This window comes from Periophthalmus magnuspinnatus, chromosome 6 (assembly GCF_009829125.3).
Source record: "Periophthalmus magnuspinnatus isolate fPerMag1 chromosome 6, fPerMag1.2.pri, whole genome shotgun sequence".
Lineage (NCBI taxonomy): Eukaryota > Metazoa > Chordata > Actinopteri > Gobiiformes > Gobiidae > Periophthalmus > Periophthalmus magnuspinnatus.
This window is the reverse complement of record NC_047131.1, coordinates 30046832-30058951: the sequence shown is the minus strand read 5'-3', so window position 1 is coordinate 30058951 and position 12120 is coordinate 30046832. Positions and strand designations below refer to the sequence as shown.

Below are 12120 nucleotides of genomic sequence, written 5' to 3'. Positions count from 1 at the left end.
ACACTTTCTTGTTGCTTTTGACACGCTGTGATTTATCCCTGCGTGTGGGTGTTCTCCGCAGAGTGTGTGCCAGCCCCTTTACACAGCTGATAAAAAGTTACTTCCTCTTTTAGTCCCAGCTGAGCGCCACCTTTGACCTCTGACCCTTGGGCTGTTTGGGGTTACAGGAGGTGCCAAGGGACAAGGCACAGACCCCTTCTCTTCCAGTCGCCCGTCAGTACAGATGATTTATTTGACTTTACCGAGCGTTTAAGGGCGGGACAGTTGGATTTTTTTATGTTAGTGTTTGCGTTTCGATTTGTAATGTTTAAAATGGTTGGTTTCTGTTCAAAGTGCACATTTTAAACACAAAAGGAGCATTAAAAACAAAAATTAACTGCTAAACCGATACAAGAATCACGTGCACGACTAAACTACAGATTTTGTTAGCATTATTTGTAATTTGCTAATAGCCACGATTCAAATAGTGGTTTCTGTTCAGTTGTAATTAATTTTACACTGTGTTGGATGAAGTACTCAGTTTTGTTACTCAAGTAAAAGTACAGATACAGAGGTAAAATGTTACTCAAGTAAAAGTAAAACATGAAAAAATCTACTTAAGTAAAAGTATTTAAGTACCCGTTTAAAAATGTACTTGAAGAGTAAAACGTAAACATATTTCAAACAAGCGTTGTTAAAGTATAAATGTTAATATAAATTACAAATCAGTTTCTTAATTTTTGTTATGAAGTTTGTGTACATTGGTCCCTCGTTTATCGCAGGGTTTCGTTCTAAAAATAATCCGCAATAGGAGAAATCCGCGAAGTATCAGCTTTATTTTTTACAGTTATTCTATGTTTTTTGCTGTAAAACCCCTCACCACACACTTTATACACTTTCCTCACACAGGCGTTAACATTTTCTCACATTTCTCTCTCGTTTAAACTCTCTCAAAGTTCAAACCTTCGTAGGCGTCTTTGTCGGTGCAGTTGTGGGTTTTGTCGGGGAGAAAACAAATCGCAAACGTACAGCACTTCAGAGTCACACTGCGATCCAACGTTTATGTAAATTTGTCTGAACACATTCTGTACTGGACAGGAGACACGGCACGGAGGAGACTGATGGACAATGGTCTACAGTCCAACAGCCAATCAGGACGCAGAACACAATGGTCTACAGTCCAACAGCCAATCAGGACACACGACACAATGCACGATCATACAATGTAAAAAAAAAAAAAACATGAAAAATTGCAAAAAAAAATCCACAAACCAGCGAGGCCACAAAAGGTGAACCGCATTATAGTGAAGGACAACTGCAGTTATTTTTGTTTGCTTAAAGCCAAAACTTTAGTCAGGATGTTTCCACGAACATGGTAAAAATAACCCCTCAATCATATGAAAAGTACTTTTTAACTTTTTAATCCAGTTAAAAAATGTAGTAGTACAGATACTGCTCTCAAATGTAAAGTAAAAGTATAAAGTATCCACTGTAAAATGCACTTGAGTAATGTACAGATACATAAAAATTCTACTTAAGCACAGTACTTTCCTCCATGTACTTCGTTCCCTTCCATTCCTGATCTCACAGCCTTAAGGTGATTTAGGAGCGATCTAAACTAGCATCTCGTGCAACATCTGGACACAAACATTAAACTGAGAGGCCGTTTAAACTGATCTGAAGTGTACACAGCCCATGCCTATGAATGCCACACTGTTGAGCCACATTATGAAGGCAGTACTTATATGCTAACTTGTCAAATACATGATTATTTTTGGTCCCGATCTTAATAGACTACTTTCCCCTGGTCAATGGCTCTCTGTCCGACTTGATTCTGTTTAGATAAGTCTCATAGCTAGAGCACGCGAGCCGGCGCTTTAAGATATTTTTAACTCGTGTTGTTGGAGATTATTTTACTTATTCCACCAAAACATAAAACCCATTCACCGATCACGACTGAACCGAAGTCTCCGCATCAATGGGAGGTTTGTATGTGGCGCCCGGCCTTTTGTAAACGCGAGAAGAATGCAGCAGCTCATGTGTTGGGCTGTGTAAAAAAAACAACAAGTGTCTGTAAAAGCTTAAAGATTAAAAACCCAGCAGTGCGTCTTGAGTGATAGATCGCATCTGGGCTTTGGATCGGAGCCAGTGGAACAAGTTTGATGATATTTATGGTACGCACGTATATGTTTACTATACAGGGCTGAGAGGATTAGTGTAGAAGTAGTTTAGCCGGACTATTAAGGTCTCAGACTGGACCTCGTCTACATGGAAGAAAAAACATGCAATATATAACTAGATTTGACATAGGTTTGAACAGGAAAAACAGCAAAAAGGCAGATAGAACCATGAAATTTGTAAATTTGTCGTGTTTTTAAGGTGTTATTATTGCGTGGGTTAAGCGTGGCCATATTTATTTATGATAATTGAAGTGTAAGGCTTAAGGGGGTGTCCAAACTTTTCTCATTAAGGGCCACAGATAAAAAAGGGCCGATTGAGGGACATAAACTGATCGCGAATACAGTGAATAATTCAAATCTGTGATATTATTACAAGTTAGACTGAACCACTAGACCTTTATTCACGCTTACATCCTCACAGGACACATTAAATATTTGATATGGGCTTAAAAAAAAGTAGATTTAGTAAAAAAGTACTGTTTAAAGTAATATGGGCCACTCACCTGGAAGCTCGAGGGCCAAGAAAAATTGGTCTGAGGGCCGCATTTTGCCCCTGGGCCACAGTTTGGGTATGCCTGGTGTAAGTTTATAACATAACATAACGCACAAGTAGTTCCGGCAACTGTTAAATCACATTCTGTATCACTGCTCTGCTGCCATCACCGTGTAGGAACTAGCTTCATTTAAAACACTGAAATAACGAATATTTGAGACGTTTACAGAGTGTTAACAGGGTTTTCACATTCACAGGTGAAACATTTCAGTTTGTAGCCGTGGTAACAGCGCATTAAACAACTTTGAGCCACGCGTTATGCCGTTTTAAAGCATAACGTGCTTAGGTAAAAGGTCACGAATGGTAGTAGTAATATGGGACGATCTTGTGCAATCGTTAATATGGTTATAGGCACATTTTTGTTGTTGCTATGGAGACTTTGTGACCCCATGACCCCCCGACCGATTTCTGCAATGCTATAACATTTCCTGAAGACTTTTAGGCTAGTGGAACCATCCTTCATCCATCACGTTTGGTTTTATTCAGCGCTTTTCCACCTTTAAGCCACTCAAAGCGCTTTACATCTTTCGCACAGACATCATACAACGACAACATTCGTCTGTGGGAGCTGGAATCGTGCCGTCAACCTGTGCGTCAGTGGATTTGACCGGCCAATCAACAATGTTTACGTCGAACAGCCAACGTTCGGATAAACGGACAAACGCTCTACTAACTGAGCTACTGTCGCCCCTTTATGACATTTTCTTTTGCTCATTTGTCAAATCTGTCAAACTCAAGAGCAGTTTAAAGTATTAGCAGCAATAGTGTAAGTGTCAAACATCCACACCGGGGCCCTACGCTGTCTCCTGGCCCGATATCAGAGCAGCGTTCTGACTGAAGCGCGGGGGGGGGGAGTCACTTTGAAGGCATTTTTCGACAGCCCTCTGATCTGTCTTCACTATAATGAATGAAGAGACTGTTGGATGAGGCCGAGCAGGTGTTGACTCCTACATTTCTGCGCTCGCATTTTCTCCCCGGGATTCTCACCGTGAGCACGTCCATCACCGGAGACCCCGTCCTTGTGTCTTTCAAAGGTTCTCAGGTTGGTAGACAAAACACGTCAGCGCACAGACCAATTAGGTGTGGTGTTTTCAAGAGCCGAGGTGGTGGGAAAGTAAGGAGTGTGGGAGAATATGGCATCGCACGGGGAAATTTCAGGGTTTGGTTGACTGGGAAACAGTGAAGCACACGTTTCTGCCCCATATGAGAGCTGACCTATGAAGAAGTTGTCATTTGTTCCTGGAAATGTTGTGAAATGAGGCTTTTAAAATGTCCAAAATCAACAAAACAGCGCAGTTTGCCAGGTGTAAACTTTTATGCATGTTGACATCATGGGAAATAATGCTTTTCAATAAATTTATGTGACTTAATTAGACTCAGCTGTACAGATTACTTGCATGATCAGCCAAGACCACACAGTTTTCCATTACTTTAAAAAGATGCGTATAGTCTGGGCACTGGTCTTATCTTTTCAATTTGAGACGCATTAGTCAATCAGGGACAGGCTGATTAAAACATGGAGGTTTATGGAAGTACATAACACAGAAAAATAAGAAAAATCCAAGCCGCTTCTTCAGTTTTGGTCAGATTCCTGCTGGACACTGACTTATATTGATCTGAAGGGAGGAGGTAACTACACTGAAACTCAAAAAACCCCCAATTTTTTAGAGTTTCTGTTTGTAGGCTGGGTCTGTTGTGCTACCAGAAGTGTGCACTGTGCCCGAATCCTACTTAGCATAGTCATTCAAGCCCCTAGTGAGTGATTTCACACCTATTCGCATCCTCGCTAGCCCTGTTGTTTTCTTAAGTTTTGTTTGTTTTGCTTTGGGTCTGATGGTGGAGTTATAGATGGGGGATTTCTGTTCAAGGAAGGATTGTCTTTCCTAACAAAAACTGCTTCTTTAACTCCCCTCTCAAGGCGTTTTTATGCTAAATACGACTCAGGCACAGGTAGCACAACAGAGCTAACCTACAAACAGAAACTTGTAAACAATGGGTGTTTTGAGATTCAGTGACAGATTTGATTTTTCTTTGCCGTGGATTAAACCTGGATGACTGCGGGATTACACAGAAACGCAGACGATTGAAAACAGCATGGAAGTGAATGTTTGAGTAAAGCAGTAAATGCTTTTAATATGGTGATAGAACTATGATTTTGTTCTAAACGACAGACTGACAGACCATGTGCGCAACTGATATAAATGAACCTGTTTTGAGTTTTGGCTGAGGCGGCAGTGGAGGAGGTAGTGACGAGACGGAGAGATTATGTATAAATGGTAAATTGTCACGTTTTTTAATAGCGTTTTTGCATCTTGAAGGCCCTCAAAACACGGAATCACACACACATTCATACACAAGAGTACACAGACACTGGGAGCGAGGTGGGTTAAGGCTTTTGCACAAGGACACAACAACAACGCTCATCTTTGGGAGCTGGAATCCAATGATTTTTATGCAGAGAGCGAGATTCAAACGATCAACTTTCAGATCAGTGGACGAACACTGTGGCCTTGTGTTGTCATGGTCCATTTTGATCAATCCGAATCTTTCATTATTAGATTTTTATTTAAGTCACAATGCATCTTTTCTCTCTCTTTTCAAATCCAAATTGTCTGTATTCATACACGGAAACTTACAAAATCAGAATTCACAATCGGCCCCTTATTATTAAAACGGAAATCTTGGCTCGGTAACATCGGAGATTCCACTTCCAGGGATATTTTGGTTGTTTTCCTATTTGGAAGACGGTCTAAATAGAATGAAGACACAGGCTCCACGCTTTTGTGATGAGTTTACAGCTGGGATTTATAGTCGGCATCCTCGCATGACATCGGCAGGGTCAACCGCAGTAATGGAACCATAATCTCGACAGAATGCCTTGTAGCGCTCGTCTGCAGCGCCGCGCCCTCCTTACACTGTTTCTCATGCGCTTCTGTTTCTGCCAGCTCTCCATAGCTGGGACGCCGGGTTGTCCCTTCAGCTCGTACTCCGGGACCCTTCCCTCTCATTGCTGTACGGATTTTCCTTCTATGCTCCAGCTGAATGTGCACATGATATTAGTGGTGGTGGCAGGGACTTAGATGAAGCCAAAATGACGCAGGCTTCGGGTTCAGCGGTCTACGGGGTGGGACTGTGGGAACCGACCAGAAAACCTCAGAATCAATTGAAAGTTTGAGAGTTCTTACAGTATTTGAAGTGTTACACCATGTGGAGGGTGGTGTGTTTTTGGAGCGCGTTGTTGTCAGTGAAGTACAGATTTGTTAGTGTTACGGTCACGTTCAAGACACTCAAAGCACTTTACATTAAAAAAAAAACAACTCACCCATTCATACGCAGACACTGAAACGAGGTGGTTAAGTGTCTTGCCCAAGGATACAACGACAGCATTCATCTGTGCGAGCTGGAATCGCACCGCCAACCTGTGGGTCAGTGGATGTGATCACTCAAATTATGATGTTTAACGAGAGAATGTTGTGCAGCGAACACTTTTGGATGGTGTTTGTGTCATAATTGTGTAATATGGTTGACTTTTGGAACAGAAATTGAAATAAAAAAACAAAAAAAAACACACAACAAACACGCAACCTTCACAGTGATAGCAATAGCATGTCGCGTAGCATTTTAGCATGACATATAAGCATATTTTTGTATTTATTCTTTAAAGATCCTGCCTCTGTTTTTAAAATAAAGTAACGCCAATGTCAATGAGATGTTTTCCTGAATCACTCCATTGAAAATCAGATAACTGTGTATTTTTAGATTCCCGTGTGCGTCACATCTGTTTTGTTAACACGTTGTCGCTGCTACTTATCACACTCTACAGGTGTCGACTTCACTGAAATCAGCATCAACGCATGCAAATGACGCATGCAGAATTTCTCAGAAGAATAGCAAGGATTGTTGTAAAAAATGTACTTTTATACGCAAAGAAATAAGCAATAAGACAAATTAAAGGTGATGTTTTGGGGTCCCAGTGACAGTTATGTAGTAATTCATTTGTAATATTTCATTCTATAGGGTCTGTGCACGACTGCTACTACTTCCTGTGTAATTGTATTCGCATAAAATGAATAAATATTTAAAGATAATGCGGTGGACAGGGAGCTGCAGGAGGATGTCACTGATAACATGTTTAAAAATACACAAATAAAATACTTCAAATAATAAAATTGCAGCACAAACTGAAGCATTCTACATGTGAAAATAACTGGATAGTGTTTAGTTGAATTAATTTAAATTTTAATAAGTTGTTTCTGATTTTTTTAAAGTGACTGTTAGCCTTGAGCCACAGCTAGCATACCGCTGTGCACAGAGCCTCTTAGTCTAACCCTTCCTCTTAACCACATGTCAATTTCATAAAGACATCAGAGCAGACATAAGAGTAAAAGCAATCTTGAAAATCCACTGGAGTAATTCCTTTCCCTTTCCCTCCCAGATTCCAACAGAACATTCCCAGCAGCACATGGGAATGTCATTTTGGGAATGGCAGCCTCTCTCTTCCCTAAAGACAAAGAGATGAAGAGACTTTCCCTTTACATTTAGTAAACAAATCACAAACCAGGACTTTTTTTTTGCTCTGTGTTTCCGCTGCCTGTTGGAACTTCCCCTCGGGTTTGAACATAAAGTTTATCGTATGGAAACTTTCTTTATACAGTCAATGTGTGTCAAGTCTTTATCAGGGGTGTCCAAACTATGGTCCGGGGGTCAAATTCGGCCCTCAGACTGGTTTTTATTGACCTCCTACTGAACCAGCCAAGTTGATCATAAGCAGTACTTTTTTTTTTTACCAAATATTTTTATTAGGAACACCAATAGAAAGACAGATTACATTGAAATATAGTTTACTTGTCCCCGTTTTCTTTGTTTTTTCCAAACACACAAGCACAGTGTGGTAGAATTGTACAGGGTGGGTAATATTTCTGTAGTTATGCACTCATATTTTGTACAAGTGCTAAAACAAATCAAAACACACAAAAAAAATCAAAACAATTTAACCCTTGTGTGTTCCTTCCAGTAGAGTTACGTTGAAGTTCCTCTGGGCTCGTTTTGACCCTGATTTATTTTTCTCTCTTATAACTCTTTTAAATTTGGTTTAGTAGGCTGTATTTTAGTAAAGATTGTGCATTTTTTTACCTAAAAATCTCCTGCAACCCTTAATTTTCATCCCTGTACTGTGTTTGTCAAGTACAGAGGTGGAAATTAAGTTGATCTGAGTTACAAGAGAAACAAATTGGGGTCAAACTGAACTTTAACGCAACTTGTTTTTCAGACAGTTCTTATTATACATTCAACTTTTTTTTTTCAAGTGGCCCAATTTTCAACTTTGATAAAGAAATGACCAAGTTCTGCTGCCAGTGAGTTATTTTTGGGGGTCATACATTACCCCAGGACAACACAAGGGTTTTAAGTGAACATCCCTATCCCATCTCAGCCCAATTTAGAGCACGTACCACCAATTAAACATTCACAAATATTACAGACGACAACACAACAGGTTGGTACTGGCAAACATTCATAACGACAACACAACTGCAAATTTGTGAAATAGGAGATAAAGCATTGACACATCTGTAAAAATCTGTCTGTACGTCCTCTTAATGTGCATTTAATTTTTTCGAGTTTCAGAAAACACATCATATCTCTGAGATTTCCAATGTAAATAACAATAAGCGACTTGCAATTAGAGACGTAAACGGTATAATGTCTCTCTGTGTGAAGAGACGAGTCAGTGATCCCAAATATGGCACCGAGACGACAAAGTTACGGGTTTACACCAAGAACAGCGACATAGTGGTGAAGTAACTAAGTACTTTTTACAGGAAACTAAACTATTTCCATCCTCCGCTTCGAATATCTCTGGCTTTTATTGTAGTTAGTCCTTCAAATGAAAGTACGCATTTCCAAAAATAAAAGTACTGGTAACATTTTAGATGCAAATATGAACATTGTAGTTAAAAAGGCTTTGGTGTAACATAAACAGGTTGTAAATGTGGTAGTTTGCGTTGTCTTTAAACACATTTGAAGTTAATTGGAGCGTGTGTCCAGTTTGTAGCAGAGATAACAGAGACTGGTCCTCTAGAGGGAAAACTCAAGAGGAAACGCCACCCTTGTCCCGGAGCGCTTCAATCACTGGAATGGCAAAGGGCTCCGTCTGGATTTTGTGTGTTTCTAAAAAGTGGACCTGTTCTTCCCCAGTTTCGTTAGTTTTTCAGTTTAGCAGAGACAAAAACATCTGTCTCCTCTGCATCCTGACGTGGACGAGGTTTTTTTAAATCAGATGAGCTTCCAGTCTTGTCAATTTATGCCGTAATTTAACAGTAAACTATGCAACTTTTTGCATGGAGGCGCTGGTGTCCATGGAGATGATTGTTCTCAGTAAAAAGCCATGTTTTTCAAGGTATTTGTGAGCAATAAAAAACACTTGTAATTGAATAAATCCGAGAAAGACTTTAAATCCAAACTGTTGAGCATTCCAGACAAGATAATACCATCTCCTTGGACAAAAACAAGTGGCAAATCCCCACCAGAAAGTTGCGCAGTGCTGCTTTTCACACTTAATACATAACATGTTATCTGTGACAACTTAAATCACCCGTATCTTTGCTTTACTTTTTGTTTCAATCAATCAAACCAGCGTCCACATATTTGCATTAGCTAACGTCTACATACTATTTATTTTCCCAACTCGTCTAGGATTTCTTTCACGTTTATTTGCCTTGTAGCAGTTTGAGTTACATGCTAAGGGATTAACAGTTGCGCTATGTAAACACCCGAGCGACGGTGCTTTTATCCCGCTGTAAGAAGTAGCCCGGATTTACAACCGGCTGCCCTGGCGTTTTCCTCGCTAATAGACCTCATTATTCATCAACGCTTTGTGGTTTTTGTCTCGTAGGTGTTTTGTCCCTGCCGGCGCACTTCAGCCCGTACACGGAGAACCAGCAGACGTCCGTGGACAGCAGGGAGGACGCCTATGCCCAGCTCGAGCTTCGGACCTTGGAACAGTCCCTCCTGGCGACGTGTGTGGGCAGCATCTCCGAACTCAGTGAGTGCTAACAGATTGGAACCCATTAGCCCGCAACTGACATGTAACAGCTGCGCTACTACCAGCTCGTTCCTATCCAAACGTGACATATTGGTGAAGATGATTTCCCTCGGTGGACTAATTCTATTTTCCGTTGAGATAATAGGTCCGTAGAATGCGATGCCCCGTCTTGTCCTTTAACGTGACTAACATCCAATTTGCGCGTTTCTATAAATAATGCGCGGAGTGGCTTATTTACACTGGCAGCTCTGGAGAATAAAGCGATAATTCTATTGTGCAGGACCATGTATATTTAGATAATGCCTTGTTTTGTTTGCGTGGATATGAGGAGGGAGCATCGGGTCAGTGCAAACAATGAGGCGCTTTGTGTTGCGTTTGCTACTAACCCACTTACTTCGATAAAAGGCTCAGACTCCATTATGTCATTTATGTACTACTGTGGTCCTTTAGGAGGTTGTTTTCCCGTTTATTCCTGTTTTATCTGTCCTGAAACGCTGAAAAAGACGTTGTAAAATGTAATGTTAAAGGTTAATAAGCGTTGAGAAGCCCCCAGGGACTAGTTTATAGTCCACTCAATTTGCCAGATTTACACGGTAATGGGATTATTTCGCATGCTGGAACTTTGGAAAACAGTACAATATGCGTCAACAGAAACAACTGATCTTTCCTTATTGTCAGTTTATGTTTTTTTTTTTGTAAAATCTGACCGTGGCTTTGCAGTGTCTCCATGTTTCCCTGATGGCGAGGGCGTTTTCTGTTCGTACACAAGATCCTCTGCTGTTTCATAATTTATTTATCTTAATTAGAAACTCCATTTTACTAATGATTATGGGGATACGCCTAGTTTCGCCCAGATTTAGCCTCGGTTTGGAAAAGTTGGTGTTCAAAAGTTCAGATCACTGGCGATTCGTGTGCATTCTCCATAATCGTGTGAGATCTGCTTTACTGATTTACTGGTCAAGTTTGATAGTTTTCCTTTAAATACCATCAAAACTAAGAGTAATTGGACTCTTTTTTTCATGGGAGCGCTCCTGAAATGTGTTCCTCAATCAGTCAAGTTTAAAAAGCTCATATTATGCTATTTTCTGATCTGTTATAATGTCGTTTCCTCATAAAAAACAGACCTGGAGTTGCGTTTTGTTTCATTTCATTCAAACTCTGCATATTGTCAAACAGAAAACAATCAATGCAGCCATGAAATTTCCAATCTCTACTGAAATAAAGGTAAAATGTAGCTCTAAACTACCACTTCATGACATCACAAGGTGGAACAGGGCAATTTTGAGCTTTGGAGATGTAGAAAGACTAATAATAAACACAAAAAAACACAACTGCAGGTCTGTTTTTGAGGAGGTTACAACATTCTAACACGGTTTAAAGCTCACAGCAGTCAGTTTTGAGTAATATAGGACCTTTAAACAACGTTAACTCACATTTCAACAAGCAGTGGGGACCTCTGTATAGAACTGAAGGGTGGAAATGCTTGCGGATTGAGCGGAAAGCAGAGGATTAGTTTGAAGGATGCAATGGTCATTTGAAGGTAGAGTGTAGGTCTGTGGTGGAAGTTCGGAGAGTGAGGTGGCCCACAGAAGGACAGAGGGGAGCTCTCAGGTTGTTGGGGCAGGTAAGTCATCCTTTGGGGAGACGGGGATATTCATGTTGGCCTGAGCGGGCTTGGTTTCCCGTCTCCAACACTCTGCTGTTTGTTCGTCGGCACAAGGCTACGTTGATCCAGCGGCGCGGTTACAGACACACTTTCTTCCCTTAACTCAGAGCCCTCTTTGTGCCACATCTCTCCGGGCCGTCCTGGCATGCTTCACACCCATACCAGCCTCCAAACGAGCACACACAACAAAAACACGCAGGATTTTGGCGCTATAGATCTGGGCTCCAAAAGCGGGACAGACACAGGAGCATCTGTACTGAGCTGATCCGGCGCGTTCCATGTTCAGGCCGGGCTTGGCTAGACGCTGCGTAGATTAAGATCCAGAAATGACTTGGAATGTTGGACGATCAATGGTTTATCTGAAAGTTGGAGGTGGTCGGGGTTTGTTTTTTTTTGCTTTGGAACAATATAACACCAGCTTTGTTCAAAATATTCCAGGATGCATGGGAGAAGACTAGGTTTTTTTTTTTGCTTTAAGATCGGAAAATTACTTGCAACCAGTAGTTTATCTGAGAAAGTTGGAGGTGGTCGGGGTTTTTTTTTGGTTTGGAACAACATAACACCAGCTTTGTTCAAAATATTCCAACGTAAATATTCCAGGATGCATGGTAGAAGACTAGGAATTTTTGTTTTAAGATCCAAAAATTACTTACAACCAGTAGTTTATCTAAGAAAGTTGGAGGTGGTCGCTTTTTTTTCC

General features: G+C 40.7%; 1 protein-coding gene across 1 annotated transcript in view; it reads left to right on the top strand.

Annotated features, from left to right (window-relative positions):
• abtb2b (ankyrin repeat and BTB (POZ) domain containing 2b) overlaps nucleotides 1-12120 on the top strand; it is an 89970-nt gene that overhangs the window by 50970 nt on the left and 26880 nt on the right. Inside the window, exon 2 of the mRNA XM_033968035.2 lies at nucleotides 9605-9754. Coding sequence (XP_033823926.1) covers nucleotides 9605-9754 — 150 coding nt within the window. The remainder of the gene's footprint in view (nucleotides 1-9604; nucleotides 9755-12120) is intronic.